Source organism: Pseudopipra pipra, chromosome 1 (assembly GCF_036250125.1).
Source record: "Pseudopipra pipra isolate bDixPip1 chromosome 1, bDixPip1.hap1, whole genome shotgun sequence".
In the NCBI taxonomy this organism is placed as follows: domain Eukaryota; kingdom Metazoa; phylum Chordata; class Aves; order Passeriformes; family Pipridae; genus Pseudopipra; species Pseudopipra pipra.
In genome coordinates this window covers 92983006-93005505 of record NC_087549.1, presented here as the reverse complement: position 1 = coordinate 93005505, position 22500 = coordinate 92983006, and the positions used below count along the sequence as shown (strand labels likewise).

At 40.9% G+C, this 22500-nt stretch overlaps 1 protein-coding gene across 4 annotated transcripts in view; it reads left to right on the top strand.

The window, feature by feature from the left end:
• The first annotated feature begins 400 nt into the window (after window positions 1-400).
• The window catches only part of MBOAT1 (membrane bound O-acyltransferase domain containing 1), a 56921-nt gene continuing 34821 nt past the window's right edge, over window positions 401-22500 (top strand). For all 4 annotated transcript variants that reach the window (XR_010432954.1, XR_010432957.1, XM_064665646.1 and 1 more), the window contains exon 1: window positions 401-556. Coding sequence is in view for 2 of the 4 variants with exons in the window: in XM_064665646.1 (XP_064521716.1) it covers window positions 467-556 (90 nt within the window). In the remaining 2 variants the exon portion in view is untranslated. The remainder of the gene's footprint in view (window positions 557-22500) is intronic.

Below are 22500 nucleotides of genomic sequence, written 5' to 3'. Positions count from 1 at the left end.
CATAGGACTGGTTTGGCTGTGACACCCCAGCTCTCCTCTGCTTGGGGCAGCTGTGAACCGGCGCCTTGGCCCTGCGGGTGCCGGACAAGTTTGTGCTTTTGGCAAGAATCTGGGACAGGGGAAACCCCTCTGCGGCAGCGGCTGTCGGTGCGCACCCTGCCGAGCCGAGCCCGCGGGGCCCACGGCAGTCCCGGTGCCGCCGCGCGTGGATACCCTGCCGTGCCACGGGCGACGGGAGGCGACAGATGGAGCCCCGGGGATGGCGAGGGCTCCCCGCCCACGGAGCCCGCCCCGGCCCGCCCCGGCCGTCGGCGACGGCCCCGCCCCGCGGAGCGCCCCTTGGCCCCGGCGCGGCGCGGAGCGGGCGCGGCGGGGCGGTGCCGGCCGGGGCTGCGCGGAGCGGGTGCGGCGGGACGGGAGGGGCGCGCAGGTGGGCGCGGGGGCCGGGGCCGTGCGGGGATGCGGCATGGCCGAGCAGCCCGGCGCTCCGCACCGCACCACCGGCTCCACCTTGCTGCACCCGCTGAGCACGCTGCTGGGCATCCCGCTGGACCAGGTGAGCCTGCGAGCCGCGCCGCGCCGGCGAGCGGCGGGAGCGGGGGGGGATCCCACGGCCGTCTTGAAACAGGGGATCCTGTCTGGCAGAGGAGGGAGGTCCGTCGCTGTCACGCCGCGCGTCTGCCTAAGGGCCTCGGGAGCAGCGCGGAGACACCGTCCCCCGCGGTGGGAGCGGGTTTGGGCGGGGGTCGGGTCGAGCCGTGCCGCTCTGCCGGGCGGGCGGGCGAGCGAGCTGCTGTCACCGTGGAAGCCCTTCATTTTTCCCGGCAATGCCTGGCGCTTTTCCTACTCTCGCAAGAATTCGCTGCTGGATGCTGCTGGATGCTGTCAGTCACGGCGCTGGGCTGACTGCGGCAGTCTGGAATGCTTCAGGAGCTCGGGTGCTGGCCCACCTCTGGGAACCACCGGGCCGGGGTGGCCTGTAAGGAATCCTTACGTTCAGGCGCTGTTTTTGTGGCTAACGGGACTGTGGAAGGCAGGCTCAGAAGTCACTTCCAGCCTAGTCCAAGTGCCTGATGGAATTGCAAAATGTGTGTATGGAGATAGGCAAAACACACAGACACACACACAGGCAGTCTTACGGGCGAGCAAGTTTGCACTAAATCCCTAACAGCACAATAGATTTTTGGCTGTGGTGGTGTTTTCTAATTGTTTATAGTCTCCTAGTTAAACTGACCCCTAACAGGCAGAAAACGTTGCCCTCCCCCACCAACACCTTTTATTGTCCCTCAAGCCTGCATGCACCTGCTGCCTTCCTGCATTCTTTCACTGATGAGGAAGTTAGCTCTGAAAGTTTGTGATAACCAGAACAAGTCTCCACCAAATTGCTAGGAGGTTAAACTGTGCTCTAAGAAACAAGGGCAGCAGAGGTGTGCTTGGTAAAAAACAAACAGAAGATTGAAATTTATTTGCTTTCTTCTGTTTGCAGAGTGACTGGTGCTAGGTGTCGTTTTTTACTACTGGTTTTTTTTCCAAGTTGAGTAAGGAATTCTACAGATTATAACCCTTCATCTAACCATGCCAGTTTTCCCTTTTTTGACAGGAAACAGGTTTTGATGCAAGAAAAGAGGTCTGTTGCTCAGTGCTAAAACAGTTAAACAATAAAGACCTGTAATTATGTGTATGCTATTAATTTAGAAGAAGAATAATGAGTAGCAATAGCTTCTTTTTTGAGGTGTTCCATGCCATGATTGATGAATATGAGAACACCAAAAAAAACCAGAAATAGCAAACGCTTACTGTTGCAGCTTCTTTGTGGTGCCCCAGCGTACATATAGTGTTAGAATGACTCAGTCACCAAACAATGAAGTCTTGACAGACTGCAGTTTTTCTTTCTAAGCTTTCAAAAACTTGCCCTTCCATTCAGCCAAGGTGATACAAAGATGATGTTGTCCATGGGGAAAATTCTCCTTGCACTCTTCCGGGTCTGAGGATGCTTCACTACATCTGGTTACAAGCTGTGTTTGTCCCAGGGCCCTGGTCTCATGGGTGCTGATGGTGGGCACTTCTGTATCTGGTGATTTGCACCTTGAGCCCACACCAGTAAGCGGGGGGGACGTGCTCTGGGGTCATCAGTGTGGCTGGGCTATGAGAGCTTGTGTACAGGTGTAGGTGCCGTCCCTGCGAACGACCCTGTTGGCTCCAGCAGCATGGAGCAGTGATGCATCAGGAGGAGCCCCACCTTGCTGGGGTTTATCACAGAACTGCATCACAGCCGTGATGAAATAACAGCTTTCCTCACCTGAAAATCCACCCTACTTAGTAGCTATCAATCATTTGAAAACGTCTCCTCTTGCCCTACTGCAACGTGCTGCACGATGCGAAGCATCAGAGATTTCTGCTGCCCTGGAATAGGAAATACCCAGATCACTGCATGGAAGCATTGTGCTACCACTGTCCCCTCAAGTCATGAGTCTCAACTCTGACCTGCAGTGCTAATGCCCTTGGAAGCAAAATAAAAACATTTTCACACAGCTTTTCTGCCAGGTGGGTGGGTTACCTTCCTCATTAGAATGAGAGAGGGATTTCTGTTGTGGGGGAAAAGTTCACTTGCTCCTCTAAGCAGAATGGCGCTCTGCATATGAAGGACTGTTTTACTAGATATGAATCCCACGTGGAGCAGGGGCAGGTTTATTGTAACGCTGACAGGCTCTGTGCCTTCTGCTCAGTGGCTGGGCTGCAACAGGGGAGGTATCTCTGGTTTGTCACTGTGTGTTCGCACTGTTGTGCTCAGCCTGTTGGGTGGTGACAGTCCAGATCTCCCTCTGGTCCTTGTGGCTGGCAGTTCCCCATGGCTGGCCCTGAACCTTCAAAAATGCCAAGAGAGCAAGAGGCAAAGGTGCAGAGGTGGAACTTAGACCCTCTATGTCACTGTGGTATGTGAAAGCCATCTGTGTCCACCTCTGTGTTAAGTGCACAGAGGACTTGTCCCTTCTTTTATAGGTTTTCCATGAGGACTGTGCTATGAGGGAGATTTCAGTCTATGAAAAAGGCCAGAAAAAAATTGAGCTGAAGGTCTGAAAAATGAAAGTTGTCATTGTTACCGTTTCATAGCAGGGGCAGAAAAGCTGTAGTAGTGGTAGGTGGAAAATGTTTTCTCATCTAAGAAGCAGCTGTTGGATCACTCGTTATGGGAAGCATGGATGAATATGAAAATTTAATTTTTCACATTGGTTGTTTTCTTAATTTTAAAAAATTACAACTTAGGTTTAAAAGCAGCACAGAATTACAGAGGTAGCAGTTCCTGTCTGCACTGTGTACCTTGGCAGACTGTTCACATTTTGTTTAGTAGTTTACTGCATGAAAACATAGTGGAGTTTTCTGCTTTATATGCTAAAATAATCTTGATTTCTCAGTGTGTATTTGCATGTCTCTTTAATGGATGATTTATCTTTGAATTTAGCATTGAAATATTATTTTTTAAGAAGTGCTATATTTGGTAATAAGATTAATGAGTTTGAAAGAGGATGAAAAGACTCTGTGTGTTCAATTCATTCTCATATCCCAGGAAAGCAGACTTTGAAGTTTAGTTGACTTGCGTTCTAAAAATATCTGGCTATGTCAATGACATACCTTCAGCAGCATTTGGAAAAGAGTTTTGGGGTGTTTTTTATTTCCTTATCACGTATGCTCCAAATCAGTGATGCTGGAATGTCGTCCCTCCCAGTACACTTATAGAGTGACTTTTGGCAAAGTATACAATTTTTTGTTATATATGCCCCAAATAATCAATTTTGAGATATAGTCCTCTACCATAAATCAGTGAGATATGGGAAGTTAAACATTAAACTTTTAATAGTGTAATTTATGTAAACAAAGTGTGTGAGTGTGTATAAATACAGTGAAGAAATAAATATATTATTTAAAGCTATATTAAAAGTAAATTTAATGGAATTGTTTATCCATATGTATTTTTACCACACCTTCCTAAGGTCTAGGCATCTCTGGAAGTAATTTAGGTTCAAAGGGTTAAGATGTGATTAAAAAGTTTCACTGCTCAAGGTTATTTTGTAGTACTCTTTATATCCCAGGTTTCCTATTGTCCTAGAAGTAGCAACTCTAGTGCAAATGGTCAACTGCTGTACAATAAACCTTACATTTTAACAGGCCTTACACTGACCTATGTTGGACAGTACCAAGTTTGAGGACTTTCAAGGAAATGTGTTCTCTGTTCAGGGAGACTCTCTCAAAAACTTTATGAATGTCTTCTCATGTTTATATCAGAGGGCTTTTAACTTCAGTGTTTTCATTGATGAGGCTAGCCATGTTTCCCTAAAGAGGAAAAAAATGTTCATTTAAACTTAATTTTGAATGCTTTGGCTGCTGATTGTAGGCCTTATTTTTCATTTTAATTCTTTCATTGTAGGTCATCTGCATACTTATGTTTTGGCAGAAGTTTAAATAAAACACTAACTGTGGAGGGACATGTGTGGGACATGCCTCTGAGTCTTGTGATAGTTCAAGTATTAAAGATGTCCTCCCACCATTCCTTGAGTTTGAATAACTCTCTGCACAAAGCATGCTGGTTTAAAAAAAGAGAAAGAAGAAAAAAGTATATGTGTCTTTTTTTTTTTTCCTTTTACAAAAAACATGTATTCTGATCCCAAAATAAGGGATGGTTTTGTTAACTTTCACATTTTTCAACTCTTTTGCTGTCCGCCTTCAGTTTCACTTCTACGCTTTCTGATTTAGCTAGTCAGCAGATCTGTTAGTTTCAAGCCTCTTTGCATGACTTTTCTAATCCACTTTTTGGGCAGTGTAAAGCCAAATAAAAAAGTAGCTTTCAAGGAACTCAACAAACTTTAGGCTATGAACTTCGAGGATCCTTTAGTGGTTGTCAGTTGAGTCATTAGAAGATGTAATGCTGAGAAAGAAAGGTAGTTTGTTACAGACTGAAGTGGGATAACTGAAGATGGAAGTTCATTACACTTAAGAGGGGTTAGTATCAGATTTTTAACTAAAAAAAGCTGCTCTAAAGCAATGGCAACAACTGTCCATGTTCAACTATGCTACATTTCAATTTCCTAATGCCACTCATTTTACAACTGAAAATTCTACATTTTCATTTTAAAGTGCAGCAGTACTTGTCACCCTCAACTGCAAAAAATAAAGCTGTGTAAATTTTACATATTTGAGAAACAGTAAGGAAAAATGAAATTTGAAATCAACATCTTAAAACACATTTATAGAGAAATATTACTTATGTTGCCAAAACCAACTTTAATTTTGATATTTTCTGACTTTTGAGTACCCAGATTTTGTAAAACTGTTGTCTTTAAAAGAAACCATTAGTGGTTTACTGTAATGCCATGAAGGACATAACACTTTGGTCCCCAGTTAAAGAGGTGCCTGTGAGCAGGGCAGTTCATAGTGCATTTAGAGCAAATTCTGTATCTTCTGGAGACAGTACTGGGACAGAAGTATAGTACATTCCAAAGAATAAGGCTGTCTCCAAAGCATTTTTTCCTTTTCAGTTCAGCTATTACTAACAATTGCAATAATACACATTTTCCTCTGCTTTGGAAACATGTGCTGCCTTTTTCAACGTGTTCTCACTCAGTTGGGCACTGCATCTTGAAAGTCATGGCTGATGTCTTGATACTATGAGTGTAAATATTTCCACATCTCTTATGCCTTGAAAACAAAGTCTGTCCTATTAAATTTTTAATTTGGCAGGGGACAAAAGTGCAACTGGAATCAGCTGCTTACAATTTCCCCCCTTTTAAGCACTTTCCTTCTTCATTTGTATTAAACAAGATCTGGAAAAATAAACGTTGAAGGGCTGCATAAAGTTTCCTGAAACCTTCTCTGCACATTAATCATGCCAGAACTGATTTAGTGGTGCTCTGCAGCTATTTTGAGAAAATATAGAGTACTGATGAATACTCTTGGGCTCCAGCCTAGGGTTCTAGGCACTGAGCACAGAGCTGGCTCTGTGCTTTCAGGGGAGCCCCTGATGCTTAGAATTTACTGAACATTGGCCAGCCTGGCACAGTATTTAATGCCCTGGCTGTTCCTTGGCTCCTGTTACAGTTCACAAGAGTGGGCAGCACTTGAGGCAGAGTTGCCAAACTGCAAGTGGTGTTGCTAATCCCTGGGCAGGGGTGGCTGCAGCACTGGGCTTGGCATTACTGCAGAGGTGAATCCAACCTTTTGTATTTATCTAAAACCGCGTAAAAAGTCTGATGTCAATGGGCCGTGTTTCTCTTTGGAATGAAAAAAATCGCTCTGTATGTCACCTAGTAGTTGCAGGTAACCTTGAGGGTACCAAGCCTTGTCTCCTGGATACTTGGGTAGTCTAGTGAGGGTGATTAAGGAGACCTTCCAGAAACTCAGGCTGGCTCTTAAAAGTACAGTCTGATGCAAAAATTTCTACTGTCCTTTATTAATAGTGGTGGGAGTCTTTATGTCAACATGTAGTTTGGATCAGGAGTGGGCTTCAGGAAAGAATCTCTTGACTGTCCCCACTTGGCACACTTTGTACATGAAGTGGCCCTGGAGCACCTACACAGGGTTGCTGTCTATGAATGTGAAGCCAAAGGATGTGGCCCAGAAACTTGCAGTATTTCATCTGTTAAGGCGCACACAGCACTAGAGTTCAGCTCCTCTGAATTGAGACCCTTCCAGCAATTAGTCCCTCGAATGAGGGGTCCTCGCCCTCAGTTGTTTTGCTCTTCAAACCCGTTTTGCTGCACCATAGCACTTGGTAAGATGAACATAGTGGAATTCTCTGACCTTCATTTGGCGGTTTCTTCAGAGCACAGCACTGGTCAGGCTTGTTTGGTCACTTCTGAATAGGTGGAATCCAGCCCGTTCTGCACGGGGATCAGCTGGGTCAGCCAGTCCTGCCTCTGCCAAGGGAGAGAACAGCACGAGGAGAAAAACAGCTCTGGGAAACCCTTTGGGTGGTCCTTCCCCAGGTCAGGATTGCGTCATTCTCCCTTCGTATGATCTCGACTGGAAATGTTCATTTTCACTAGTCCTTTTTATTCCTGGCTCAAAGCACTTTAAACAGGTTTTGCAAAATTGTAGGTGAGCGCAAAAACAAAAGCACAAGCAATAGTTTCTGACATAAATGGTTTTTTAGAAGTTTTTTGGAGGGCGTCTATTTGCAGTATGTTGCATTCTTAATGGAGTTGAGTGGAAATTTCTTTTCTGCTCATTGTGGGCTTCCCTCATGGTAATAAAAGTCCAGGCTTTAAAAAAAAAAATCTTAATAATGTGAGGAAAAAATCTTGTAAACATATTTCTGAATCGAATATGTTGGAACATTTAAAGATTCCCAAAGAATTTGTTCTCAATGATTCCTCTAAGTGTTAGGAAAATATCCAAATAGAAAATAATTTTTAAAACCAAAATTCAAGGTATTAACTAGACAACTTTACCACCCTGGAATTATTTTTATTTTTTTTCTTTAAGAGGAAATGGTAGTATTACTCTGAAAACTTAAGGAAGTTAGTCAATCAGTCTGTAACATGGGTGTTGCCATGCTGTCTGGTCTCAGGCAAAACGATAGTAGAACAATTCTTCACTTCCCTCTTTCTGGATGCCTTGTCCAGGTGGGATTTGAGCACCCTGAACATTTGCCTGGTGTTCCTGGGCGATTGAGTGGCTGGATAATGGGACTTTTACCTGTGCCCTCATGTGACACTCTGCAGCACAGTGGGTCGGATGCTGTCTCAAAGCATCTGATCTGCCTACCTAGATGACTTATGCAAAAGGCAAATAGATTTGAGTGTGTGTATCTGTCTGGTAAGTCCCAGACAAAAAACTGGCAATCTTATGGAATAGCAAGTTTAAAATTTTTGATCAGTGTGAGATTATATTCTGTGGTCTTTGAGTTCAGTGAGTGTGTCAGGCTGGGCATATCTGGGGTTGGAAGAGGAGGCAAGAAAATACTCTTTTGGATAATTTCTTTGGATTGCATGCAGAATACTAGAAAAACTTAATAACAATTTCAGGCCAAGAAAGAAACTTCAACTGCAGGCTGTCATGCGCTGGGTGAGTGTTTGCTGCCTCTACAGGCCCCAGTCTTGTGACAAAAGCTCTAATTGGACTTGAGCATTTTCTTCGTTTGTGGTTTCTTATTCAAGTGCAATTTGGCATTGGTATGCAGATAGGACAGGAATGGGGAAGGTAAAATAACAAGGCAAAACCCAAGACGTTTGAGGACCCCCCACTCCCAGCATTTCTTGAATAACTTCCATGCTTGTTTTTGTGCTCATGTATTGGTTTTAAGTAAACCTTTTTTTTTTTTTTTAATGGACCACTGAGTAGAATAGTTTTAATTATTAACTCTTACATCTAGCTTAAATGACATTATAAACTGGTGAAAGTAGGTTTTTTCCTGTTATCAGTGAGAGGGATTGTTAAGGAGAGTACATTATTGACTTTGTTTATCTTACGTGTGCACACACAGAGGGCAGGTTCAAATCCCTGACTCCTATGGTTTGCATTAAGTATTTATACCAGCAAATTCCAGCTTATAGATCAATAATTTATCTATTTTAGAGAGAGTTTTAGAATTACTTTGTTCGCTCAGAAGTGGAGTTTTAATAGTCTGACATTTACACTTCTTATGTGTAATGGTTTTTCAGGATGTTTTGCCAACTATGCTATATTGAAGGTGAAAACAAAGTGTAGACAAACGATTTTGAGATAGTGACTGAGAAGTTAAAGGATTTTTTTGAATTAAATACAGTTTTTGATGGCAGCATTATGTATCCACAGTGAGTTGTGGGCACTGTTAGCACTCACAACTTCTATGCCTTTGTGTGTGTGTGTTTGTGTTTGTGCTAATTCTCTTGAGGGAAAAAATTGTGGTCTGTAGTTGCCACAGCAACAATAACACTGCAGTGGTATGGTTATGGGTGGGTTTTCCCTATTTTGTACAAGTATGTCAAAAGTGTAGGCATGTTGCTGTGATACACTGTGAAATGCGATAGACTCTTGAGAGAGGAAACATTTGTTTGTTTTCTATTCAGAGAATGTGATTTTAATTTTGTGTTACCTTTATTACCACTTCTGTGATAGGGTTCTGGTTCCCAATTTTCAAATATAACATTGCAGAGAGGAAAATGGGCTCAGCAGTTTGGAAAAAGAAAGTTTCAGAGATGTTCTGTTGGTGATAATCAGTAAATAAAATGAGGATTAGAACAAAGAATGGTCCAGGGCAGAGGGAAATGTTTCTGTCCCGTTGTAGTTGCTCTTGTCAATCAAAAGATGACTACTGTTCTTTGTCATGAAAATAGAATGAAAATATGAACTAGGTAAAAGAGAAAAAAATTACAGGGTAAACTTATTTTCTTAAACACGCAAAAGCAAAATGAGGGAACTAAAGGGTTTGCATTAGAAATGTGACTTTTAAGAGGGATCATGGTGAAAGTATATGTGAGCAGCATAAAAGAAATAGATCCAGGACATGGAATCATAGAATTCTTGGAATTTAGAATGAACTAGAACTAAACTGAACAAGAACTAGTTCATTAAATGGAATTAATGAACTTAGAATTCATCTTGGGTTGAAAGGGACTTTGAAGATCATCTAACATCAACCCCTTGTGCCAGGGAACCTTCCAGTAGACCAGGTTACTCAGAGCCCCAGGTGATCTTGATCACCTCCAGGGATGGGGAGTTCACAATCTTTCTGGTCACAGGAAGAAGGGACTCCTTTCCTTCTGTCTCCCTGTGTTTCTTCATGTGCAGAGAAAAATGTGATAACATTGAAAGGCTGCAGATTCATCAGTGATTAAAATTAAGGTCTTTTGCATGCAGTCCAGACATGGCTGTGAAACACCTTTCAACAGGAGGTACTAACTTGGCCAGAGCCAGTGTGGACCTGGATGTTTATCTGAAAAACATGAGTTTCTAGAGTAATGTTAGCTTAAAAGAAAAAGCTTTTGGGAGTACCTGTTCTTTTTCTGGCTCCTTTCAGGGCCTGTCCCCTCTGCAGGCACTGGTTTCTGCCAGCTCTGCTGCTGGTGTTGCTGATGCTTTTAGGATCCCAAGTCACTGCTGGCAGTCCCAAGCATGGCCTCTTCCATTATGGGTGAGTGGGGCTGCTAAAGTCGTCAACCCCTCCCAGAGCTTGACTCAGTGCTGGATTTATTACTCATGTTTCTTCACATGGTGATACTGCAGGAAGCACCATATCTCTGTAGGGAAGATCAGCCAACGCCCAGGAGAGGTCACTTCTCCAACATCCCACTTTCAAGCAGCCCTGGCTGTACCTGTTCTTCTATTTATTAGTTTATATAAAAAGTAACTGACTCCTTATATGATTTACTATGTATTTCCCTGTTGGTTATCCTCTTATTCTTCTGATTTTTAACTGTTGGGGGATTTTTATCCCTATGCTGAGCACTTCCCCTCTGTTCAGTTCATGCTGCATATCTTCAATGCCGTATTTGGTAGTTTCACAATCTGCATATTCTCTCTGAAGAGACTCTGCCAGCAGGTGTCTAGTAAAGTCTGCCTTCATCCTTTGATAGGTTTCTGACACCCTGATCAGTAGTCTGCTATCTATCTGTTTATCAATCATACCTTTTTTGTGCACCATTATCTCAGTTGCCTAGTTATCTCAGTTAGGCTTCCTGTTTTTTTTTGGCCTGGATAAAATTGAGTCAGAGTTTAAATGATTATTAGGGGGAAATGGATTCTGAATCTGCCTTCCCTTTTCCTTTTCCTCTGACACTTCAGTTTTTGAGCACAGATGTAAGGGTGATGTAGCAGTCCAGTTTAGAAGACCCTAAATGGCAAATGTGCCTGTTTCCAGGCACATGATTCGAGGATCATGTCTTTGCAGTTGCTTTGTGTCTTTCTGTCTATGAGACAGCGGTCTCATTTATTTGCTGGCAGGTGAAACTACCATCTTTTGCCCTGGAGAGGCTTCAGGCAGTCATTGGAAACCCTGGTCATCTGCTTCTGAGGCTCCTCTCCCTTGTCCTCTATAAAGTCTAAAGTATGTGCTGCTCATTGCTCTTGTGCCTTCCAGCATCAGAGAAACTGAAATGCTACCTGAATCTAAGTCTGCACTTTAGTGCTATAGTAACAGTGGGGGAAAACTCCACGTGTGTTTTGAGATAGCTAAGTTTGCTAAAAATCAACCCTGAAATGCTTTCTCATCGTGCTTCTGAGACGTCCAGATTTTAGTGGCATAAAGCCTTGCGATAGAAAGAGAGATGGAAAGCCTGAGAGATGGAAAGCTGTGCAGATCCTGCAATGTCCTAGTTCTCTTAAAGCATGTTTTTTTAGGCTTTATGTGTAAAGAGCTTGTTTGAAAGGGAAGTTATAATTGTTTATGCAACTTAAAGGATTGTTGAATTTCTTTTCCCTGGCTATGTTCAAATTCTAAGGGTATTTCAAGAACAGTTCACTTGGAGTTTTTGGAATTTTGTTGTTGTACTTTGTTTCTTGGATAATGAGTTGCCTGTCACTGCATAGTAGGAGCATCACTGTAATAATTTTAAACTGTAAGAGCATTCTTCTCTTTTTTTCCCAAACTGTTGAAGAGGAAAAAATGAGACTTATTCCTGTTGCCTAACAAAAGCAGGTTATGTTTCTGCTATTGCTGACTCATAAGCATGGCAAGAATACAAAAATATAATACTGTGATTAAACAATATAAACGTGAGTTTTTTCCTCCTGATATTGCAGTTATCTTTGGAAAGTATTAGTGTTATAACCAAAAGTTCTGTTGTACTGCATGCAAATAGAACCGTGCAGCTCTGGTGGAGGGATGTGTAAAGAAGGCTTTAATGAGACAAGGAAATTAAGTCTTTTTTCCTCAAATATAGCATATTGCAAATAAAATTAATTTATAGCAAAATACACATATCTCTTCTTTTTTTGTTGTTGTTTATATTTCTTTATTCAGCAACTGATGCTTACTGATGCCGTGTGTTTTCCTGTTAGTTTTTGTTTTGATTTGGTTGCTAGGTTTGAAAACTAGGAAATGTTTTGGGGGTTTCGTTTGTTTGTTTGTTTGTTTTTAATTTGAGGGGTCAACCCTGAAATTCCTTCAGAGCATGACTTTTTTGGAAAGGTACTGATGATTTCCAGAGATGTTATTTCAGTCACAGTCGAGATGTTTGACTTGTGCCAAGTCCTGAGTACTTGTGATCTCCAAGTTACTTGTTTTCAATAATGTCTGAAGTTAAGCGCCTAAAATTAGACATGCTCCAAAGTTCAGCTTCCAGAGATACTTGCTGTAGATGTAAGGTGCTTGTAACAGGCATAACTAAACAGCTGGGGCTACATTCTTGTCTTTTTGCATGGTTTAAGATCCAAAATAAATGAGCACGAAGCAAGTATGCTGCAAATTCTGAGCAGAAATAAGGAAGGAAAAAAAACCACAACAGGATATTGTCACTGTACACGTTTTATTGGTGGCTTCTCTTCCTGCCACTGTTCTGAAGGGAGTAAAAGTAAGTCTGCAACCCACGTGAATGAAGGTTAGATAAATGTGTCATATATTAGAAAGCATAGAGCAATAATTTTACTTTAAAACTGCAGAACAATAGGAAAGAGCAGTATTTTATGGCTGTGAAATCTCAGGAGACTGAAAGTGAGTGTCTGGAGTTGGCAGTTCTGATTCCACATGGCCACTGTTACAGCAAAGGAATGAAAAAAAGATAATTTTGCTTAAATTGAAAAAAAACCCCAAACCCCAAAACAGCAAACCCATACACATCTCTTTGGAAAAAGGCTAAAAATGAAGAAAATAGCTATCCAGAAAATCTGCTGGCCAGCAGAATCAAGGACCTTGGTGAAAATGGGTGACTCTGCAAGCAACTGTTTATGGAAGCAAAAAGAGTGATATTTACTAACTCTTATGTTTGCAAACATAATTGCCAAAGTATAAACTGACTTTTCCAATCAAATAAATGGTTCTGACTAAAGTTTACTACTAAAAACAGTGCTCGTGCATATATTTCCTCCTCTTTTGCCATGCTTCTTTTTCTTCTTGTGTGAAAAACCTGTCAGTTGTACATCTGCACAGGTTGAGATGACTGAAAATTAACTCTAAAACCAAAAAAAATTCTCAGCAGATTCACTGCAGATTTTCCCTGGCCCTTACTGATGGCTTCCCAAAATCTTTGTGTATTCTCTTCTGCCTGTGAAAGGTAGCTGGGAATATTTTCTGTACCTCTTTCAACAAATTCTGTGACTCTGCATTGTTGGAAAGGGTAGGGTGGCCCCTTATTTTGCTAGGTTGGAGCATGGGAGTACAACACAGATCCTCACCTTTCCATGTTGATGTACCCTAAAATTATATTTTTAAGCTCATCTGAAAGCATCTTTTTTGTTCTTCACTCCATCTGCAAATACCGTCACTCTGTGTTTTGGAGATACAAGATTGCTCAGGCAAGGAAGAGGACAGGAAGAACTGAGGTTTGTAGCACCTGCTTGGGGAAGCAGGAAACCAAGTGTGTTGACTACACCCATCATGTAGGAGCATTGTTGCCCTAAAACTCTTCTACACATGTCTGGGAGTAGATATGCTAGTTTGCTTTCCTCCTGATTGGCACTTTTTTCGGTTTGGTTGGGTTTGTTTTGTTTTTGTTTCGGGGTTTTTTTTCCCCCTCAGTTTTATTTCAGGCACTTGAAGTGGGCTTATTTTATTGCAGAATACCAGCTTCTGTAATAGGATACCATTTTATGGTGTCTTTAAGTGTTAAGCCAAACACTGGAGCATGGGAAACTGTGGGACATTTTTGGAAACCTCATTTCTTATAACTAAGTGAAGTCCAGTTTCACAATCCAGAGATTTCTTTTTGCTTCTGGTAAAGTTAATGCATGTAGTATAAATATTGTTCATCTTTGTAAGTCTTCAGTGTACATTTCTACATTTAAACGTATTCATCTAGATTACTTTTATAGTAGAAGTACCTCTTTTAGACTTGTGTTTTAGGATTTGTTGAATTGCAACATAAAATTGCCTTTTTTCCCCATCGAAATCAAAAGAAATTTAGATGAACTGCCTCAGGTATCAAAATGAATGTCAGGACAGATAAATTCTACCCTTCCTCTAGCAAAGTCCTTGCATAAATTTTTTAAGCGTGTCCTAATACACTAACGTTTACAGTGCCCCTTTTTTTAAGTTACTATGAGCATGACTGAGCATTTAAATACAGGATGTTCCAGATTTTTTGTGTTTAAAGGCCTAATAAAGTATTACAGAATACCATTGTGATATCTGAAAAGTTTAGTCTTTGATCAAGCCACTAATTCCAAGGATAATGTGCCTAAATTTAGCACAGTGCTGACAGTTTCTATAGTGGGGAAAAAAAAGCCAGCTTTCTTTTGGCTTAGAATAACTTGTGAAGTTGGCACTTTTTTCCCCTTACTGATATTTGTTTCTTTCTGTTATGTCCACTTACTGGGATATAACTGGGATAATGTGAACAAAACTGGTCTGTTTGTGTTGGTTTGTATTTTTAAAGACCACTTACATTTTTCTATAGAAAAGGAACTGAAAATAGAATTGCACAGACATTGCAACAGCAAGAATGGGGCAAGTTATTTTAGATGTGCCACTTCCCATTCTAGTGAAGGATTGCACTTTAAGCCTACTGTTTTATTTTTAGATTGATGAATATGTGCATGTACAAGGCTTTCATCTGACCTGAAAGTTAAGCGTGTTTCTGAATTGGGTTTTTAGAAACATTGCTACAAGGATCCTGCCATTCCTACATTCGTGCAATTCCCATTGGTATTTGGGGAAGATAATTGACATTGAAGCCACAGAAAGATATGCCAGCAGGGTTGCTGGGTTTACAAACACTTGTCTGTATTGTCTTCTTTCTTTTTGAATAAATCATCTAGGTACTGATCAGTTATACAGACAAAGTGAAAAGGTGCTTGGCTTGCTGTGCTGTGTTTTAAGTTTTTAAAAACTAAACCTTTAAATCTGGGGGGGGGGGAATCAGGTCTGTGTTGATGCTATTCTTAGTGCTGCTACTTTGAAGTTATTTCCTGAAGAATACAAATGTAGAAATTTGACTGAAATCTCTAGAGCAGCTAGTGCTTGAGGTTGTTGAAGTCAATCTGGATCATGTCTAATGAGACCTGTCTTGGTCCTGCTTCCTGTTTGTTGCTGACCCTTTGTCTGTGGTGGATGAGTTGACAGTGTTGTAGAGCAGGGGCTTGGCAATGCTCTTGAGAGGTGATGTGAAATTAGTTGTTTGGGATTTAGGAGCACTCATCACGTCTGAAAAGACCAGTCGGGAACAATACCTATTATCCAAGAATTCGTTTGTGAGAAAAAGATGGGTAAGTGGTGTATTTAATGATTATGAAAACTAAGGAACCAAGCTCCAGATAGCTGCCTGAGCCCTGCAGGTGGCTAAGAAAGGGGGAGAAGAAGTGCTTGGTGTCCCCACTGTGGGAAGGCTTTCAGAGGAGGCTTTGCAGGCACTTGTCTCTGCTTTGTTGTATTTTACTCTCCCAGAGTTGTTGTCTTCCGTGTTTCTGCTATTTTTCCCTTCAGCATGTGTCTCCTAACTTCACATACTCTTAAATGGTGTCTTTTGAGCGCACCCTGTGAGAAGAGCTGATGGAGTAATGTGATGACAAGGTTAGTCTGTACCCTCTGCATCACTATGAAACTTTGCATAAGCAAGGAGGGTAGATGGCACAAAATCACATCTTTCTTACGGGAAGTGCTTGATCCAAGTGACCCTTATTTCCTTGGGAAGCTTTTGGAAAAGCAAGGCTGGTATTGATTTTTTTGGTCAGACTTCTTGTTTGGATAACAATATTTTACTACTCTTTTTCCTTTTTAGATTAAAATATCCTCTATACTCTGACCTGCTATCTGTAGTTCTGCTTTTAGACATGTCTGACACATTATACTGTGTGATACTTTACCTGCACAGTGATATGTCAAATTATTCTTTTTAAAGTACTTTTTTTGGATTTAAGGGTACTGTAATTAGTGTGCTATCTCACTGCTGAGTCGGCTGAAAAAATGATGCATCTCTCCTAATAACCTAAAGGCATTCTGGTTTAAAAGAACTACCTGAATGAGTAAATGCTCCAGATTATTTGATTTTGCTGCTGTTTCTATTGCAGGTAGGAATTAGTGCTGGGTATCTCAGGTACAAGGGAATGTCATCATTTGGCATTACTCGCTGAGAGAGGAGTAATTAGTGAGATATAAGTAGTGGCAGAACATTGCTGCACATAAATAATCAGTGCTTAAATATCTGTTCAACATACAGAGTCATTACAGCTCAATGTGAGAGCTGTTGACAGCAAACTAAAGCCAGTTTTGGATCAGGTCCACATGTTCAATTTATCAGACATCAAAGGTAAAAGTATGGGTGTGTGACTTAGCATTATGATGTAGATTTGACTTCTCAAGTTTACTTTTCATTCAAATGTTTTTCTTTAAAAATTTTTGAAGACTCAGGGTTTAATGTGTTCTATAGCTATATTTGTATGTCCTGCTAGTGATTATTCTGCTAGTGGCTTCGCAGAAGTAATCCAGAAAGAACATCTGTTTCAAGTTTATAGTCTAAATCATGGAAGGATATTTGACCCTGCAAGTACGGAAACAGCAGAATTTACCCAGGAAAACAGCACAACAGGCCAAAATACTGTCAGTTTGGTATATTCTACTTTACCAGCTCCGTTTTCTGCATGCAACTGCACAAAAAAAGCCAAGGCTATGACAACTTAGTGCTGTTTCTGAAGAGCACAATAATCTTAAATTAGTCATGCATATTTGCATTTTATCTCTCTTCCACAAAAGAAATTCTGTATTCAAGCCTTTGCTTCTGTCCCCTCAAAATCTTCCATAGGGCTCCTACAACACAAAGCCAGAGAAATGAGTTGGTTTCGTATAGTGTTGGAGCTGTGATGTTTCAGCAGTCAAATCAGTATTTTCCCAATGTATATTAATTTGTCTCTTCTCTAATCCATGCCATTTGCAGTCCACAGTGCCCGACTATAAAAAAAAAATAAATAAAAAATACAAGCACCCTGCAAGTGGCAGTCGGTTCTGCTTTCTTTACAAATGCCTGTTTGTGCTGGCTCTCAGTGCTCCGAGTTCTGTGCAAAGCGATACCACTGTGGGCAATAAGGGGAGCTACACAGATGATGTTACACAAATCCTTTTTCTCTCTGGAAACCTAACTCAAAATTCTAGCAGTGGGAAACTTTCTATGATATTGCCCTCCTTTTTGGGGGTGTTTGTCCCCTCCCTGTGTAGAGCTAAGTGATCTCTGCAGAGAATATTTGTCCTTATAGTTCACAAAAATAGTCTGGAAGATCAAAATATTTTGAAAAATTTCAGTAAGTATCAGATATCTTTGACATCTGATTAAAGGCTTTTCCATCTCTCATTCTTAACACACCCATTTTAAATATCACAATTTGGATGTTATGAAATGTTATCATAACAGCAGATCTATTTTTCAACATCGAAGTAGAAATATCTTTTGCAAAGTGAACTTAAACATGTTGTTTGCAAGGTGTCTTTTGATTATATGCACAAAAGAGTCCTTTAAACATGGAAAACAAATTATTGCACTTCTGTAGTTCTTGCTTTATTCTTTGCAAGAAAGACACCATCCTGGAAAATGGGGCTGATCTCTGGCAAAGTGGAATCCTTTATTATGGCATCCCCTTTCCAAAATACTGCCCAAGGACTGTTGGACTTCACAGACAGTGGTTTGACTTGAGGAGTTACTACTGCTGTCAGTAGTTTCTGTTAACAAGGTTTTTTATGCTTTTACAAATACTGAAAACAGCTGTTTGGTGATCTGTGTTAAGTTGGTTAATAGAGGAGAAATTCTAATTTTCCATATAAAAACCTTGTAGCAACCTCCTAAACTAATGCTCAGTAGCTCATTAGTAGATAGCAGCAAAGACAAAGTGTCTTGACTATGAGTTACAACTTTATGCTGAGCCACTATGAGAGGCCTCTGTTCTTATACTTTCTTTTGTTCAGCAGATGAAATGCAGATTTAAAGCCTTATTCTCTCATTTGTCTGGTAATTGCAAAGCCTGGAATAGAGGTATCTTCTGTGATATCTATAATCTGAGGACAGACAGGATCATCTGCTACACATCGAAGTGGACATGGACCTGGATGCTAGCTGGAAATATTCTGGCAGCCTGACTGTGCTGTAACACGCTTATACCTCTGTGAATATGGTTTTTGTCCAAAGATTGTGTGCTGTTGGGGACACACTGGCACCTTGTCATCCAGCGAGGGACAAGTTAGCAGTGTGACTGCTCATAGTGATTTTCATGGTGAGTGAATTACAGCATTATTAGGAATTTTGCTTACAGAGGACTGTCTGGTTTGCGTAATGGACTTAATTGCCATTTGGAGTTTGGAGAGAACTGCATGGTCAATTTGTTGTATCCTCCTAGATTTTTGGACAGTGAGTCAGTCTTTCTGATAGTGTAAGGGAGGAAAAAAATACTAGAGGAAAAACAAAGTATTTCTGTGGTCAAAACAGAATGCAGGATATTTCTTTCTGATGCTTAACTATAAGGAAAAGGTTTAAAGCACTAAAATAAGAGACTATGTGCTTGTACTTACTATGTCTTCCTAGAGTGTGATCTAGTAACTCTCAAATTTATATTACCACTTTTTTAAATGGGGAGATTTGCAGATGCAAGGCTTATGGGGTGAGGGAAAAGGAAACTTCCTGAAGTGGGTGATTAGCAGCCTACTTTGAACTACAGCAAGCAGTGATCAAGATTCTTTGTGATGATTAGGTGGAAGTGTATAAATCCAGGTTTTGTCTCCTCTCATATTTTCTGTTTCCTATCTCCAGAACTCCTAGCTAGGAAAACCACTTTCCATTTTCCTCTTTTAAGATTTTTGTGGGGTTTTTTTCTAGTAATTTTTCAGTGCACCAAGCAACATATTTACCTGTCTCTTTTTGGGAATCCTCTATGGCTCCATGGCTTTCCTGTTAGAGGGATTTGGCAAGTTACTACTTTTGTTTTCTTTCTTTTTTTTTTTTTTCTTTTTTTTTTTTTTTTTTCCTCCAGGCTTCACCATGGAGCCACTTTGCTTCCAGAACAAAAGGTGATAATTCTTCCTATTCATTGTTATTTCCACTGGGCTCAGGTCCTCCAAATGGTGAGATTTTTAGATCCATGTATTTAATGCCAGGTATTTAGAACCTTTATTTTGTGATTTGCCAGCTGGTATTTGCCCTTTAAAGTGCCCACAGTTAGTGGGACCCAATACCCAGTTGTCCTCTGAGAGTAGTTAGGAAGTTGAGGAGATGACTTTCCTATGTAATATGCCCTGCCTGTTGATGGAGATGACTGGAAGGGTGCTTCCAAATCCCTAGGAGTTTGTCTGTCCCCTCCCTACAGTACCAGTCCAACGTTTGCCAAGTTGGTTTCACCCTGTTAAAAATGGTAGAAAATGCCAAGGCTCAAGGCAGATAGAACTAGCCTTTTATGAACTTTGAGGGCTTGGGTTATAGCATAATAGTATAAGGGGATTTTGAAACTGTTATGTTTGGTTGTTCTTGCATCAGCATCATGAGTGCTTGGTCAGTTGGTTTGACCTGATTGCTTGCTTTGTATAAAACTCAGATTTGCAATCTAAATATCACTTTGAGTTATTGCTGCTACAGAATCTGAAGGAATAAGGAGAGGAACTACAGTTTATTTTTTTTCATTGTTGTTCACACCTGATGTTTATATGCTCTGGATCCATCCAGCTTTTTAAAGTTGAGACTAATAAAGAATAAAAGGATTCATTAACTAGACAACAATAATGATCAAGCCAGTTGAGCTGGAGCTGTTCCAGATTTTCTCTCTCTCCAAAAGTGCAGATATCTTGTTTCTGCATTGCAAGGCTGTCTTCAGCTGGCTGTGACTCAGATACAAGTCTTCCAGATGTCATTGCAGGATACTGTGATGAAACTGCCTTTCTATCTTCCAGTGTGTAATCATGGAAAATGAAAGGAAGACAGTGTCTTCTTTTGGCAACCTGTCATGTGCTCTGATTCCTAATTTTATTACATCTTACTCTCTAGAGCATGGAAGAAAATGACTGTAAAAAGCAAAGGTGTTTCTTTTCTGCTAGCAAAGTGGAGAGCAGATGAGCAAAATTTTTATGGCAATATTGAATAGATGTGACTGGCTAAAAAAATAGGTTAAATGACTTGAGATGGGGGATCGGAATGAGAAGGGTTAATTCACATATAGTTTTTATTTCTGTATTATTTTTATGTGGACACCACTCGTCAATGTTCAGAAGCCCTCAATAAACTGTTTATAAGGTGTTTTTATCAACAGTGGAAATAACCAGAAGGGAGTAGTATGAACCCTTTTCTTTTTGGGAAAAGAAAGGGAGAAAAGGGTGACATAGTTCACTTGTGATGCAGCACAACATTTCTTAAATTCTTAGGGATCTGTTTACTTAGGTGCCTTAAATATGTAGAATAAAGAGTAAAATTAATGTTAAATGGAATGCAGTAAAGTCACTGTCAGATGAACTGGCAGCCTTTGTGTGTACACATGTGAATGCTGTATGTGTTTAAAATTATACATAAAAATAACTAAACAGAGGTGGTAGTTACGTGAAAAGCTATCATGTCCCTCTATTACTCTGTGGAAAACAGACCAAATTCTGTTACCAAATTATTGCTTGCTGTGTACATTGAGTCTGATGTTTGGCTGCTCTGCAGAAACAGCCCTTATAAACTGAAAACTAATTGAAACATAAGGGTGATGTGTACTTTGCTTTTATCCCGGTTCAAAGGTTTACCCCAACTCCTGCAAAAAGAGCACAGATAAGAAACCGTGGTGGTTAATTTGCACAGCAAAATGAAGATATCATAGTGGCATGGTTGGTGCACCCATCCTGACTTTAATCCAAGTAGCACAGGTGACACATGCTCAAAAGAATTGACAGTGTAGGCAAGCAGCAGCATATGTATGCAGGGCTGATCAGCTGTCCTTCACTGCATGATGTGATGTAATGGGTATAATGTGATGTGATGTCTCTGCTGCTTGCTTGCTGCTACTGCCTTAGCTACTTAAATGCTATTACAAGTGTGTCTGCTGTGGGATCTTGCACTATCATTTTGCTGTATGTGAACCTGTGAAATCCCAGCATCCTTAACATCTCGAACTGGGCATACGAGAGCTGGATGAAAGTAAAAAGCAAACACTTGCTTATCTTGATGGCTTTTACTGGTGTGAAGCTTCTGTGAGTGTCTTTTAGACAATCAGCAACATCAAGTTCCTGTGAGTCTTTGCACTCTCCTCCTTTATACTGAATCAGAGAAGCTCTGCATGCTGCAGAGTTGAGCTGCACTGGATTTGCTAGTATGACCCTAAGTGGGAGCAGGCTGAGGTGGGATTAAGGTTCACTGTATTATCATTGATGAGTTGGCATCCATCAGTTTGGGAACTTGCTTAGAAAGCATGCAATCAGAGCAGCCCTGTAGGGGGTTCAGAGCTTTCTGCTGTACCTCTGGCTGGGGAAGGATGGGAGCAAGGTGTTAATGTTTTGAGTGTAACTCTATGGTAATAGACAAGAGTTTGGGATTTCTACTACAACATCTGTGTTTTGTGAGATCAGGGCAATTTTGTTCTCTTGCTTTATAAATCTTGCACTAAAAATAAGAATTATTTGCTTCAGTATAGTTCTCTGACATCATCTGTTATAAATGCTGGTTGCTTACATGAGCAAGAAACCAATTGATATTGGCTCTGCTCCAAAGAACTAAAACTCAGCATACCTAAGTATTTAAATTATTGCATTATTCTATTGCATGAGTGCCTGCATGACTGAAATAAAGCAACTGCAGCAATGAAGCCAACAAACCTCTAATAAGAGGATTTGCATGAACTGCACCATGTTGGATATGGTCCACCAGAATAAAAGCATTTTGGGGCTGTAGTATCTTGTTAAACACGTTGTAAATGTTTTTGACAAGAAGCCTGGCTGAATCCAACCACCTCTGGGCAGCCAGCATGTCAGAGCATTTGAGTGAGATATATCATCCTGTCCTGGACTGATAGCTTTGGATAATCCTGTAATCCAAGTGATTGCTTAAATGTTGCAGCCTATTTAGTTTTGCTCATTCTGGAATGACTTACTTCGGTAGAGCTCAGCGTGATTTAAAAAAAAAAAAAAAAAAAAAAGGACTGCAACTGAATAAATGAATTTAACTCCAGCTGTCTAGGGTCCAGGGTGGACTTAAGGATGTTGTATCCTAGTGCTGTATTTGCTCTGTTAGAGACAGCTCCTGAGCTCTGCTTTTTTCTCTGACTTCTGGGATTTTTGCTGAGGCTGCCAAAGACAAGGTGACTTGAAGAAGGCAGCATGATCTCAGTTTTGCTCTGAGGACACTGAAGCTTTTGCTTGTCCTTGTGTCTGATAAGAGTAGCCTCTAGTCATGTACTGTTTGCCCTCTGCGTGTCTTGTGCTCCCACTGCCATCGCTACCTC